Raw genomic sequence first — 15,743 nt, 5'->3', positions numbered from 1 at the left:
CATAATATGTGTTATAATGTAACATAATATGTGCTACAATATGTGTTGCAATGTATCATAATATGTGCTACAAAGTGTTGTAATGTATCATGATATGTTCTGCAATATGTATCATCTCATATTATGTTGCAATATATCATAATATATACTACAATGTGTCATCTCATAATATGTGCAGTAAAGTATCATAATATATGCTACAATATGTGTCATATCATAATATGTGCTGTAATGCATATTTCAGTTGCTGTAATGTATCATAATATGTGCCGTAATGTATCATAATATATGATATAATACGTACTCACGTGTTCTGAAACATAACACAATAATGTATTTAAGAGGGAAACGACATTTATTTATTTTATGTATGTTACAGTCTTTGGACTTGTGGGCGTTGATGTAGTGACGAGCTTCATTCAACTGATATTGAGCATCATTCTCATCTGTGGCATTTTCAAGGTAAGATTTATATCTATGATGTTATCCTCAGATGGTGTGGATGTCGCTTAAAGAAATCCATCAAAATACACATTTTGTTTGTTTTCTTCTTTTGGATTTTAAGTCCAGTTTATAACATCTTTATTTAATGCAATTTTGTTTCATATCTGTTCACTTTGACATTTATTTTCATTTTTGTTGTAATTTTAATAATGCAAACAATTAGCATTTACATGATTTCTAGATAATAAGCATAGCATGTTATTTAAGGTGTTTCCATGTGTTTTACATTACTGAATTTTGAAAAACAAAAAAAAGACATTAAGCAAACTATTTACTATGAAGGAATGGTAATATGCTGCCGTGGCACATTGAGTGATGTATATCATCACTTGATCAATCAGGTTAAGCATTGCTGTGTCTGGCAAGTAACTGAATGAGTGATCATAATAATATTATTATTATTAGTTCAACTACAGGAACTTAGACGAGTCTACGTCATCTTGATCCCAACAGAGTATGCCCCATACTCTTAACCATATTCATTCACATCCTTACTCATATTTCTAATTCATCATCATATTCATATTTATTCATGTGGGAAAATCTGGCTCCAGAATAGTGCTAATAATATAATATATAATTCGAAGGACCATTCTTATGAAAAGAAAATAAATTAAAGAACCAGTGCCTATGGATCTCTTATATAAAGTGTAACTGAAATTTATTAATGTATAATAAATGAACTGTAGTTTACTGTAAACTATAGAGCCAAATCCTTCCACACACTTTCGTGGGGGGGGGGGAATTAATTGGTAAAGAGAAGTTAATGCACTTCACATAATAAAATAATGAGATGCTAATGCGCATCAATTCATAAATCACATATATAATTAATATGTAGGAATATGATATTATTAAATCAATGAATACAGGCTATCTACAAAAAGGGGAAAACCAGCTTAGCTGTTAGTAGGAACAGTAACATGTGTCTCGGAAACTCGTAAACTCGTCGCCGTAACCTTGTTTCAGTAGGCTACTCTGGGAACACGTGATCGTTGCAGAAGTTATCGTCTCTTAAAACATATGATTCTACACGTATTCATAGAAATTAATGTGAGGAGATAAGGAGAATGAAACTTACAGGTTTGTTTTATAGGGTATGCTCATGACGACTAACCGTCCTAACTAACTGATTGAATGTGGATACAAAAATGCAGTAAGGACAAACTGGTTAGCCGGACACGGTGTCTGTGAGATAATGAAGCTGCTGCGTGTTGATGGTGTCCGTAGATGCACGGATGATTATCTATTAAGATGATGATACGCTCAGCCTCCAGACACTCTCCCTGATCATGGCGTCACATGCCGAGTCCCCCTCCTTCTCTCTCGGGTCGCTCGCGCATGCGCAGTCGTGTTGAGACGCGCTAAATATTTTCTATGATTTATTTAATTTATAGGGTTTATGGAACTAGGGTTTATCAGAAATTACAGAGATTTAATTTGTCTAATTTGACAATATATAAATTCTCGTTTCTTAATCATTAAATGAACGCTATTCGATAGAAGACAGTGCTAGACAAAAATTCAGTCATAAGGGGGCACTCTCGCTCAACGCTGGAGTAACAATTAATAACTGTATGAACTATTACCAGCTAATAAACTATATTGTTTAATCGAATAAAAACATATTATCAGCTTTAATTCGCCGAGTATATTCAAGACAATACGATTATTAAATAATAATTCTCATTAAAGAATGTGAAATAAGGAGAACTTAATATAATTCTCGTGAATGTAAATATTTCCCTATAGTCGTGTGGGCCGATGCAACACCTGACAAAAATTGATGAGAAATGAGAGGATATTACGCCTTAACAAATTAAACTCAATATTACTAAACTATCTATTTAGAGTTAGTAAATTATATTACACAGTACAAAAATAGTTTCTTAAGGTACAGAATGTTAGTAATTAAGTGCTGGAAATCTCCAACAATACGTATGCACATATGTTGCTTCCCTTAAGACATCCAGGTGTGTCTGTTGGTTGTACAAACTAAGTAACTGCAGAAGTACACATGTGACTTCTTCTCATGCACGTATATTATTGGGAACACAGACCTGGCCTAGTTGAGGCCCTCCTGGTCCACTGCTTGTATCTGAACTGTCTACCCTGCCTGTAGCCGAGGGCACTCTCGCCCTGCCTGTAGTGGGGGCACTCTCGCCCTGCCTGTAGTGGGGGCACTCTCGCCCTGCCTGTAGCGGAGGGCACTCTCGCCCTGCCTGTAGCGGAGGGCACTCTCGCTCTGTCTGTAGCGGAGGGCACTCTCGCCCTGCCTGTAGCGGAGGGCACTCTCGCCCTGCCTGTAGTGGGGGCACTCTCGCCCTGCCTGTAGCGGAGGGCACTCTCGCCCTGCCTGTAGCGGAGGGCACTCTCGCTCTGTCTGTAGCGGAGGGCACTCTCGCCCTGCCTGTAGCGGAGGGCACTCTCGCCCTGCCTGTAGTGGGGGCACTCTCGCCCTGCCTGTAGCGGAGGGCACTCTCGCCCTGCCTGTAGTGGGGGCACTCTCGCCCTGCCTGTAGTAAGGGCACTCTCACCCTGCCTGTAGTGGGGGCACTCTCGCCCTGCCTGTAGTGGGGGCACTCTCGCTCTGCCTGTAGTGGGGGCACTCTCGCCTTGCCTGTAGTGGGGGCACTCTCGCCCTGCCTGTAGCGGAGGGCACTCTCGCCCTGCCTGTAGTTGGGGCACTCTCGCCCTGCCTGTAGTGGGGGCACTCTCGCCCTGCCTGTAGTGGGGGCACTCTCGCCCTGCCTGTAGTGGGGGCACTCTCGCCCTGCCTGTAGTAAGGGCACTCTCACCCTGCCTGTAGTGGGGGCACTCTCGCCCTGCCTGTAGTGGGGGCACTCTCGCTCTGCCTGTAGTGGGGGCACTCTCGCCTTGCCTGTAGTGGGGGCACTCTCACCCTGCCTGTAGTAAGGGCACTCTCGCCCTGCCTGTAGTAAGGGTACTCTCGCCCTGCCTGTAGTAAGGGCACTCTCGCCCTGCCTGTAGTAAGGGCACTCTCGCCCTACCTGTAGTGGGGGCACTCTCGCCCTGCCTGTAGTGGGGGCACTCTCGCTCTGCCTGTAGTGGGGGCACTCTCGCCTTGCCTGTAGTGGGGGCACTCTCACCCTGCCTGTAGTAAGGGCACTCTCGCCCTGCCTGTAGTAAGGGCACTCTCGCCCTGCCTGTAGTAAGGGCACTCTCGCCCTGCCTGTAGTGGGGGCACTCTAGCCCTGCCTGTACCGCCCTACCTGTGTCTATTTCTATCTAAAAGTATAAGCATACTCCTACCCGTTTTCAAATGCATGTACATGTCTAAATATATTCAGTGTCATTTGACATTCTGACACAACGATCCATTCGAATAGGCGCGTGTTGTTATATGCGTACTATATAGATGTCACGTCTGTGACAGGTAAAAACTTTTTTTTTTTTAATTTTGATTTTCATGTTTTTCATGTGCGGTAAATCTCCGAAACCTCTTTACCGATTGCTTTGAAACTTTAACACAACATTGCATTCGAATACACCTTTGTTTTTATATACCTATTATGTCGATGTCACGTTTGTGATAGGTAAAAACTTTTTTTTTAAATTGTTTTTCAAGTGAGTTTTCATGTGAGGGAACTCTCCGAAACCTCTTTACCGATTGCTTTGAAATTTTTACACAACGTTCCATTCGAATACGCGCATGTTTTTATATACCTACTATAGAGATGCCATGCCTGTGACAGGTAAAAAACATGTGTTTTTTTGAAAGAGGGAACGAGGGGATGTTGGGGAGGAAGAGGGGATGGGGGAGTGGGGGATGGTGGGTAGGACGAGGGGACGAGCAGGGGGGGAATAGTGGGAAGGACGAGGGGACGGGAGAGTAGGGGATGGTGGGGAGGACGAGGGGACGGGAGAGTAGGGGATGGTGGGGGTGACGTGGGTACAGGGAAGTGGGGGATGGTGGGGAGGACAAGGGGACCGGGGAGGGAGGAATGGTGGAGAGGACTAGGGGAGTGGGGAGTTTGGGATGGTGGGGAGGACGAGGGGAGCGGAGAATGGTCGGGAGGATGAGGGGACGGTGTGGGGAATGGACCTGTAAGATTTATATATATTTAATTTATATGAGTTAATATGGTAATTTATATTTACGTTAATTTATATATATATATATCGATAGCAAATTGTATGATGGTGTAAAGTGGACTGTATTTTTTAAAATTCAAACAAATCGACGCCTTTGCACATTATGGGGGATTTATGGTTCACATGTAGTCAACCATTTAAATTATTGGTTAGTAAACATTCACTACAGTATTAGACTACATAGGAAACTTAAAATGAGAGGCCTTATCTTATTGTTATTATATCCTAGACAACCAGTATGAACACTGATGAATAAGCCAGTCGACACACTTTAGGTGTAGCTGCCCTCCAGCTTATCAACTGGAGTACTAGATTCCTAGTGTTAATTATTGTTCCTCTTCTGTTCCACCTGCCAAAGAGCACTCACAAATAAAAGCAGAAATACTATATATATATATATATATATATATATATATATATATATATATATATATATATATATATATATATATATATATGTCGTACCTAGTAGCCAGAACGCACTTTTCAGCCTACTATGCAAGGCCCGATTTGCCTAATAAGCCAAGTTTTCCTGAAAATATATATTTTCTCAAATTTTTTTCTTATGAAATGATAAAGCTACTCATTTCATTATGTATGAGGTAAAAAAAAAATTATTGGAGTTAAAATTAACGTAGATATATGACCAAACCTAACCAACCCTACCTAACCTAACCTAACCTATCTTTATAGGTTAGGTTAGGTTAGGTAACCGAAAAAGTTAGGTAAGGTTAGGTTAGGTAGGTTAGGTCGTCGAAAAACAATTAGTTCATGAAAACTTGGCTTATTAGGCAAATCGGGCCTTGCATAGTAGGCTGAGAAGTGCGTTCTGGCTACTAGGTACGACATATATATATATATATATATATATGTCGTACCTAGTAGCCAGAACACACTTCTCAGCCTACTATGCAAGGCCTGATTTGCCTAATAAGCCAAGTTTTCCTGAATTAATATATTTTCTCTATTTTTTTTCTTATGAAATGATAAAGCTACCCATTTCATAATGTATGAGGTCAATTTTTTTATTGGAGTTAAAGTTAACGCAGTTATATGACCGAACCTAACCAACCCTTCTAACCTAACCTAACCTATCTTTATAGGTTAGGTTAGGTTAGGTAGCCGAAAAAGTTAGGTTAGGTAGGTTAGGTAGTCGAAAAACAATTAATTCATGAAAACTTGGCTCATTAGGCAAATCAGGCCTTGCATAGTAGGCTGAGAAGTGTGTTCTGGCTACTAGGTACGACATATATATATATATATATATATATATATATATATATATATATATATATATATATATATATATATATATATATATATATATATATAACAGCTATATCAGAGGAAATATTGGTAATTTAAATAAGGGGATGAGAATATTGCTCACCATGGGGGGGTTGGTCGGTGTCTCGTGTCCTAACCGGAAATATACTATCTACCTAACAGTACTGGCCAAGAATGAATAGATATGATTTCGGAATTGAACACTTCGCTTGTTTAGATGATGACTGCTTGTTGATAATGGAAACACTAATTTACTCTCAATAACATCCGTCCAAGGGAGTTATTGGAGCCAGATTTGCCCCAGCGACTGTTGTCTAATTAAAATGGCTGACTACTGGCTCTCCTCCACTGATGCCCTGGCTCTCTTGTCAAGATATCAAGAAGAGGTAGAATGGTCCCATTTACTCTATTTTGGTACTAATAATAAAGTTAATTCAAGGGGAGATGTTTTTATAAGGTTTACAGTCCATGGACCAAGGTATTAAGAATAATAAGAACACCAGCTACAGAATTAGCTGGTGAATTTAATAACGACGTGGCAGTGAAATCTCGTTTTCTATGAAAGGAAATTTTCACTGCATCTTCTATATGTTAATTTGTTTTTACAATCCAGCAATTATAGTGATAAGGATTGTGTGTAGTGAAGATATAGTTTCCGTCGTCTGAAAAACCCCCGTCATCTGAACATAATAACTTTTGTGTACAATGTCCTGTATCCTCATTATTCATATACATATTTTGATATAAATATATTTTTTCATTAAGTTAACAGTTGCCTTATACATATTTTCTTTCATTTTTCAGAACAAGTCACGTCTGCTGATTCCTTACATGATAATGTGCTTGATCAATATCATCATCCTGATACTCATAGCCTTGGCTCTCATTATACTCGCCGGTCTTCATCTACCAGGGTGGTATGTGGTCATCATCATCATAGTGTTTGGTGCCTGGATCTTCTGGGCCACATTCTTACTTCTGGTCATCCGTACACACTACTTAGAAGTGAGTCAATTACATATATTTTGAATATTTACCGTTACTAAAACATTGCAGGCTTTTTGCCGGCACTGTGAGAGAGTGAACCCCAACCCCCTCTCTCTCTCTCTCACTCTCCCTCACTTCACTCTCCCGTTGTTTTGCTCAACAACACGTTACAAACCTTTTTAAAGTTTAGTGAATCGTGCAAGTCACGAATATTAAGACGATCCTACGGAAAGGCAAATAATTTACTTGAAAGATGACATGTTTTGTACAGAAAGGAGAAAGGGACTCGAACCCTGGGCAAGATGGAACGATTCGATATAATTTTTGTATTCTTCGTTGGAGATCAGGGTGTTCAGAGATTAGCGGATCCAACAGGGGGTCATATAAATAGGATAAGGCTTCAAATTAGCTACTGATGTGCACCTTGCCTGTAAACAGTCTGTGGAGAGCTCTTAACCTACAAACAATGAGCTGTGGGAGAATGTTCTTAGTATCACTTGTGCAAACAAATTACAACACAATCAATGGTGCCATCAGGAGCAAATTATTTTCATATGTAACATATTTTAATTAAACTCATATTTTCCAAAAATTAACCACATTTATGTTGGCATTTAACTAATAATTATTATAAAATACTCTATATTGTGTTTAATTGTTTGTTTATATATGTAATTATGAAATTAAATAATTGCAGATGAAACGTGAAAATCCTGGCCATATGGTGTTGAAGTAGCAGTCTAATTATCGGTTCTATAAGAAGAAACTTCAGCCAGTTTCAGAATTACTAGGAATTGGTCTGTCTGTTGTTGTTAACATAGTTATACTTGCATGGACATATACATCTGCTCTACAAGTCACTGTTGGTGAATACGAAGAGAACACAAAAAATATATTAGTACACTGTTGCCAGGTCAGGTGTTGATTCTGGTGTATATAAAGAATTGGAAAATCTTTAATAAGAATATAACCATGTCTGTTTTAGCTGGTAGTGTGTTTGTCAAATACCTCAGGGTGATAATACATGCTATCTTGAACTATAAATAAGGGGGCCGACGGCCCTATCATCTTTTACTCTTGAAAATATTTTTAAATTTCTCTTTCTGTGATATTTAGTCCTTTGTGGTTGGGGCATTGATGGTGCTGTTCCTGCCATACTGTGATCATACTGTAAGGAGGCTGCACAAGACCTATTGATCCATGCTAAATAATTTATATAATTATTCATTGTGTCGGGGGACAGGACGCCAGAGTGTATTCATACACGTTAGGATGACGTGATCGGGGTCCCCCACCCCCAAAGGTCGAATTACTGACCCCGCCCAGGATGCAACCCTACAACAAGCTGACTAACTTCTGGGTACCTTCTTAGTGCTAGGTGAACGGGTGCCTTAGGTGATAGGAAATGCGCCCAACCATTTCTGCTGCCCGGGATTCGAATCTGGAATTCTCGATTGTAAGTTGAGAACGAACCCGGGACCCATTTGATCTACCAACAGATCTTTTACAAATATCTCCAGTTCGCTGGTGATATTGTAGGCTTGCCGCCGCCTCCCATTGGATGGGGGGGGGGTAAGGTATGTATTATAAGTTTGTACAACTTGAAACTGGAGACTGTAGATGTGGTCGTTCTCGAACCAATTGTTAATGTAATAACTCATCAAAGGGTGTAACTAGGTTATTAAGACTGTAACTTGCTAACCCTTCGTTCCCAAACTCTTTACTGTCACTACCATTTTCTGATAGCGCCCCTTATTAATGGCCGCATACAATCAATATTTAAAAGATATTTAGCAGAATAAATGTTATTGTACTTATTATGTTATTTTGTCTTTCCTTCAGTACGATATATTAATCCATATTAATGGAACCAAACAAGTAATACACATTCCTACAACAGACAATAATAAAATGAAACACTTGATGTTTTATTTAACATCTTTTACAAAAATAAGCTACAGCACTTACAATGTTTATGTCATTTGTTTCGCCATTCCAATCACAGTGAAGGGTGATGTTGCCTTTTAACAACCAGCTTCTTGATTCCTGGTTCTGTTACAATAAAAAAGCACAGTAGGTTTATTTTATATATATATATATATATATATATATATATATATATATATATATATATATATATATATATATATATATATATATATATATATATGTCGTACCTAGTAGCCAGAACGCACTTCTCAGCCTACTATGCAAGGCCCGATTTGCCTAATAAGAAAAGTTTTCATGAATTAATGGTTTTTCGACTACCTAACCTACCTAACCTAACCTAACCTACCTTTCTCGGCTACCTAACCTAACCTAACCTATAAAGATAGGTTAGGTTAGGTTAGGTAGGGTTGGTTAGGTTCGGTCATATATCGACGTTAATTTTAACTCCAATAAAAAAAATTGACCTCATACATAATGAAATGGGTAGCTTTATCATTTCATAAGAAAAAAATTAGAGAAAATATATTATTTCAGGAAAACTTGGCTTATTAGGCAAATCGGGCCTTGCATAGTAGGCCGAGAAGTGCGTTCTGGCTACTAGGTACGACATATATATATATATATATATATATATATATATATATATATATATATATATATATATATATATATATATATATATATATATATATATGTCGTACCTAGTAGCCAGAACTCACTTCTGAGCTTACTATGCAAGGCCCGATTTGCCTAATAAGCCAAGTTTTCATGAATTAATTGCTTTTCGACTACCTAACCTAACCTAACCTAACTTTTTCGGCTACCTAACCTAACCTAACCTATAAAGATAGGTTAGGTTAGGTTAGGTAGGGTTGGTTAGGTTCGGTCATATATCTACGTTAATTTTATCTCCAATAAAAAAAAATTGACCTCTTACATATATATATATATATATATATATATATATATATATATATATATATATATATATATATATATATATATATATATATATATATATATGTCGTACCTAGTAGCCAGAACTCACTTTTCAGCCTACAATGCAAGGCCCGATTTGCCTAATAAGCCAAGTTTTCCTGAATTAATATGCTTTCTCTAATTTTTTTCTTATGAAATGATAAAGCTACCCATTTCATTATGTATGAGGTCAATTTTTTTTTATTGGAGTTAAAATTAATGTAGATATATGACCGAACCTAACCAGCCCTACCTAACCTAACCTAACCTATCTTTATAGGTTAGGTTAGGTTAGGTTAGGTAGCCGAAAAAGTTAGGTTAGGTTAGGTTAGGTAGGTTAGGTCGTCGAAAAACAATTAATTCATAAAAAGTTGGCTTATTAGGCAAATCGGGCCCTGCATAGTAGGCTGAGAAGTGCATTCTGGCTACTAGGTACGACATATATATATATAAATATATATATATATATATATATATATATATATATATATATATATATATATATATATATATATATATATATATATATATATATATATATATATATATATATATATATTATATATATATATATATATATATATATATATATATATAAATATATATATATATATATATATATATATATATATATATATATATATATATATATATTATATATATATATGTAGTACCTAGTAGCCAGAACGCACTTCTCAGCCTACTATACAAGGCCCAATTTGCCTAATAAGCCAAGTTTTCCTGAATTAATATATTTTCTCTAATTTTTTTCTCATGAAATGATAAAGCTACCCATTTCATTATGTATGAGGTCAATTTTTTGTTATTGGAGTTAAAATTAACGTAGATATATGACCAAACCTAACCAACCCTACCTAACCTAACCTATCTTTATAGGTTAGGTTCGGTTAGGTAGCCGAAAAAGTTAGGTTAGGTTAGGTTAGGTAGGTTAGGTAGTAAAAAAAACATTAATTCATGAAAACTTGGCTTATTAGGCAAATCGGGCCTTGCATAGTAGGCTGAGAAGTGCGTTCTGGCTAGTAGGTACGACATATATATATATATATATATATATATATATATATATATATATATATATATATATATATATATATATATATATATATATATATATATATATATATATATATATATATAATATTATTAAATATGACCGAAAAAGTAAGATTAATAATTCTAACACGAATTTTCTCAATCTTTCGTACATTACGCTTCACTGTTGGAGGTAAATCAAAAATCAATCCTCCAAAATTCATTTTTATTTCTAGTCTGACGCGACACGGGCGCGTTTCGTAAAACTTATTACATTTTCAAAGACTTTAGTTCACAAATACACAACTGATTAGAACTTACGTATCTCCGATTTTATATCTACATTTGAGTGAGGTGGGAGGGGTGATGTGGCATTAACACAAGACAGAACAAGAGGGGATATTAATAGGGTATTAAAAGTATCAACACAAGACAGAACACAAACAATGGGTATTGAATAGAAGTGTTTGTAGAAAGCCTATTGGTCCATATTTCTTGATGCTTCTATATTGGAGCGGAGTCTTGAGGTGGGTAGAATATAGTTGTGCAATAATTGGCTGTTGATTGCTGGTGTTGACTTCTTGATGTGTAGTGCCTCGCAAACGTCAAGCCGCCTGCTATCGCTGTATCTATCGATGATTTCTGTGTTGTTTACTAGGATTTCTCTGGCGATGGTTTGGTTGTGGGAAGAGATTATATGTTCCTTAATGGAGCCCTGTTGCTTATGCATCGTTAAACGCCTAGAAAGAGATGTTGTTGTCTTGCCTATATACTGGGTTTTTTGGAGCTTACAGTCCCCAAGTGGGCATTTGAAGGCATAGACGACGTTAGTCTCTTTTAAAGCGTTCTGTTTTGTGTCTGGAGAGTTTCTCATGAGAAGGCTGGCCGTTTTTCTGATTTTATAGTAAATCGTCAGTTGTATCCTCTGATTTTTGTCTGTAGGGATAACGTTTCTATTAACAATATCTTTCAGGACCCTTTCCTCCGTTTTATGAGCTGTGGAAAAGAAGTTCCTGTAAAATAGTCTAATAGGGGGTATAGGTGTTATGTTAGTTGTCTCTTCAGAGGTTGCATGGCTTTTCACTTTCCTTCTTATGATGTCTTCGATGAAACCATTGGAGAAGCCGTTATTGACTAGGACCTGCCTTACCCTACAGAGTTCTTCGTCGACTTGCTTCCATTCTGAGCTGTGGCTGAGAGCACGGTCGACATATGCGTTAACAACACTCCTCTTGAACCTGTCAGGGCAGTCCTCTTGTACCTGTCAGGGCAGATTGAGAAAATTCGTGTTAGAATTATTAATCTTACTTTTTCGGTCATATTTAATAATATATGTCTACAGGAAAGACTGCTACCAAAATATACTAATATATATATATATATATATATATATATATATATATATATATATATATATATATATATATATATATATATATATATATATATATATATATATGTCGTACCTAGTAGCCAGAACGCACTTCTCGGCCTACTATACAAGGCCCGATTTGCCTAATAAGCCAAGTTTTCCTGAATTAATATATTTTCTCAAATTGTTTTCTTATGAAATGATAAAGCTACCCATTTCATTATGTATGAGGTCAATTTTTTTTATTGGAGTTAAAATTAACGTACATACATGACCGAACCTAACCAACCCTACATATATATATATATATATATATATATATATATATATATATATATATATATATATATATATATATATATATATATATGTCGTACCTAGTAGCCAGAACGCAATTCTCAGCCTACTATGCAAGGCCCGATTTGCCTAATAAGCCAAGTTTTCCTGAAATAATATATTTTCTCTAATTTTTTTCTTATGAAATGATAAAGCTACCCATTTCATTACGTATGAGGTCAATTTTTTTTTATTGGAGGTAAAATTAACGTAGATATATGACCGAACCTAACCAACCCTACCTAACCTAACCTAACCTATCTTTATAGGTTAGGTTAGGTTAGGTAGCCGAAAAAGTTAGGTTAGGTTAGGTTAGGTAGGTTAGGTAGTCGAAAAACAATTAATTCATGAAAACTTGGCTTATTAGGCAAATTGGGCCTTGAATAGTAGGCTAAGAAGTGCGTTCTGGCTACTAGGTACGACATATATATATATATATATATATATATATATATATGTCGTACCTAGTAGCCAGAACTCACTTCTCAGCCTACTATTCAAGGCCCGATTTGCCTATTAAGCCAAGTTTTCCTGAATTAATATATTTTCTCTAATTTTTTTCTTATGAAATGATAAAGCAACCCTTTTCTCTATGTATGAGGTCAGTTTTTTTTTATTGGAGTTAAAATTAACGTAGATATATGACCGAACCTAACCAACCCTACCTAACCTAACCTAACCTATATTTATAGGTAAGGTTAGGTTAGGTAGCCAAAAAAAGCTAGGTTAGGTTAGGTTAGGTAGGTTAGGTAGACGAAAAAACATTAATTCATGAAAACTTGGCTTATTAGGCAAATCGGGCCTTGAATAGTAGGCTGAGAAGTGCGTTCTGGCTATTAGGTACGACATATATATATATATATATATATATATATATATATATATATATATATATATATATATATATATATATACATATATATATATATATATATATATATATATATATATATATATATATATATATATATATATATATATATATATATATATATATGTTGGACTTCTGGGGCTTGAACTCATATATTAAATTATTTGATTATTGTATTTAAGTAAATCGAAGGACCACCCACTTTTGAGAAAAGAGGGAAAACGAATATTAGTGATCATTAGAATGACACTAGAGAACCAGTGTCTATGGATAATATTTAAATGAATAATCACTTGAAAATAATGAATAGACTGTATTATTAATTTATTAAAGTCAAAGCCTCAAATATCAACATTGGGGGGGTATTTCTAGAAGTTAATATATATCTAGGAACCAGTGTGGTTCGTCACTAGTTCATTGTTGAGTTAGTAACATAGTAAATCTAAACTACAATAGATTCAAAGATATGATAACTCAAATTATGAATATTAAAGATTATGAATTACTGAGCAACAGTCAGAGCAAACACATTAATTACCAAATAATCATTTCTGGCAATAAATTATTCACTGTAAAGATCCTATATGAATTATATGGAAATCAGTAATAATCTTAGATAAAGTTGTACGAAATAAATGTCCTATCTGTAAGACGATTTCTGTAACGCCATTTCATCATTCGTCCTCGTGGTCACAGGATCCCAATAAAGAAAGAACCCGAGGTGAATATCACGAACGATGAGAAACAACTTGTCGACTCCTCGTATACACGCTGAAATCAGAGAAATTTAAGTAGCATTTGATTAGGCTACGAATTATTTCAAATATTCATGAACACTGAGAACATGTGGAAAATAAACTAACGTTGTGTATTAGGTATCCATGCTGTATAACGACAGACTACCCACAAATATACAATCTAGGATGATGCATCAAACGAGAATGGTATACTTAACATGAGCGTATCAAATACTAAAGTCTGCCGAAACCGCGTCAGCCAGTCCCAGGCGTCCACTGCTGTGTACGCGTAATTACGGGCCGTGGCTTCAATTGTTGACGCGTTATTAACTGGCAGGGCACTATAGAACACGTGAATAGGTAATTGTTGACTATTAAACGTGTATCAACGTAATTCTTGTCGATAAAAACTCCCCAGTCACTACCACGTGTCTCGCCACTCTTCACGCCAGGGATGTCTCGTGTACAATGGTGTCTCCGCCTTCCCTCTACCCGTCTCTCGCATTCACCACAGACATTATTAATCACGGATAATTCTTTTCTGCGTAATTATTGATGTAATACGTTGATGAGAACCGGGTTGCAATTATAGGGACTTAAATATTATCATATTCTCGTTTAATGGTGTTAAACGAGAAATGGAGAAGATTTTTATTCTCTCCATAGCATTCGTACATAACAGATAAAACTGCTACTTGATAATAATTTCAGTTAATAACTCTCGGTTTTGGATTATCGGGAGTCATATTATCCGTAGGTAATTATTACACGGAATACTGATAATTTTAGAGAACCACATTCAATTCTCTAACACATTGATAATAAACGTGTCTAACTAGACATTATCTGACGCAATTTTGCTACTCGATTTCGTGAGAATTCTAGCACTAATGCGCAGATAAATTGTTAATTTATGTTGACACTACCGTTAGTGAAATTAGTAACTACTGTAGTTAGTATATAATGATGATGTATTATAATACAATAGTAGTTTGCTAGTGTTGAAAATTTCCACCAATATATATATATATATATATATATATGTCGTACCTAGTAGCCAGAACTCACTTCTCAGCCTACTATTCAAGGCCCGATTTGCCTAATAAGCCAAGTTTTCCTGAATTAATATATTTACTATATTTTTTTTCTTATGAAATGATAAAGCAACCCTTTTCTCTATGTATGAGGTCAATTTTTTTTTATTGGAGTTAAAATTAACGTAGATATATGACCGAACCTAACCAACCCTACCTAACCTAACCTAACCTATATTTATAGGTAAGGTTAGATTAGGTAGCCAAAAAAAGCTAGGTTAGGTTAGGTTAGGTAGGTTAGGTAGACGAAAAAAACATTAATTCATGAAAACTTGGCTTATTAGGCAAATCGGGCCTTGAATAGTAGGCTGAGAAGTGCGTTCTGGCTATTAGGTACAACATATATATATATATATATATATATATATATATATATATATATATATATATATATATATATATATATATATATATATATGTCGTACCTAATAGCCAGAACGCACTTCTCAGCCTACTAT

At 36.1% G+C, this 15,743-nt stretch overlaps 1 protein-coding gene across 1 annotated transcript in view; it reads left to right on the top strand.

Annotated features, from left to right (window-relative positions):
- The window catches only part of LOC123765529 (lysosomal-associated transmembrane protein 5), a 51,956-nt gene extending 43,244 nt beyond the window's left edge, over positions 1–8,712 (top strand). Inside the window, exons 4-6 of the mRNA XM_045754183.2 lie at positions 380–462; positions 6,712–6,912; positions 7,592–8,712. Coding sequence (XP_045610139.2) covers positions 380–462; positions 6,712–6,912; positions 7,592–7,630 — 323 coding nt within the window. The 3' untranslated portion in view covers positions 7,631–8,712. The remainder of the gene's footprint in view (positions 1–379; positions 463–6,711; positions 6,913–7,591) is intronic.
- The last annotated feature ends 7,031 nt before the right edge of the window (positions 8,713–15,743 follow it).

Source organism: Procambarus clarkii, chromosome 30 (genome assembly GCF_040958095.1).
Source record: "Procambarus clarkii isolate CNS0578487 chromosome 30, FALCON_Pclarkii_2.0, whole genome shotgun sequence".
Taxonomy (NCBI): Eukaryota; Metazoa; Arthropoda; class Malacostraca; order Decapoda; family Cambaridae; genus Procambarus; species Procambarus clarkii.
This window is presented reverse-complemented; position numbering and strand designations above follow the sequence as displayed.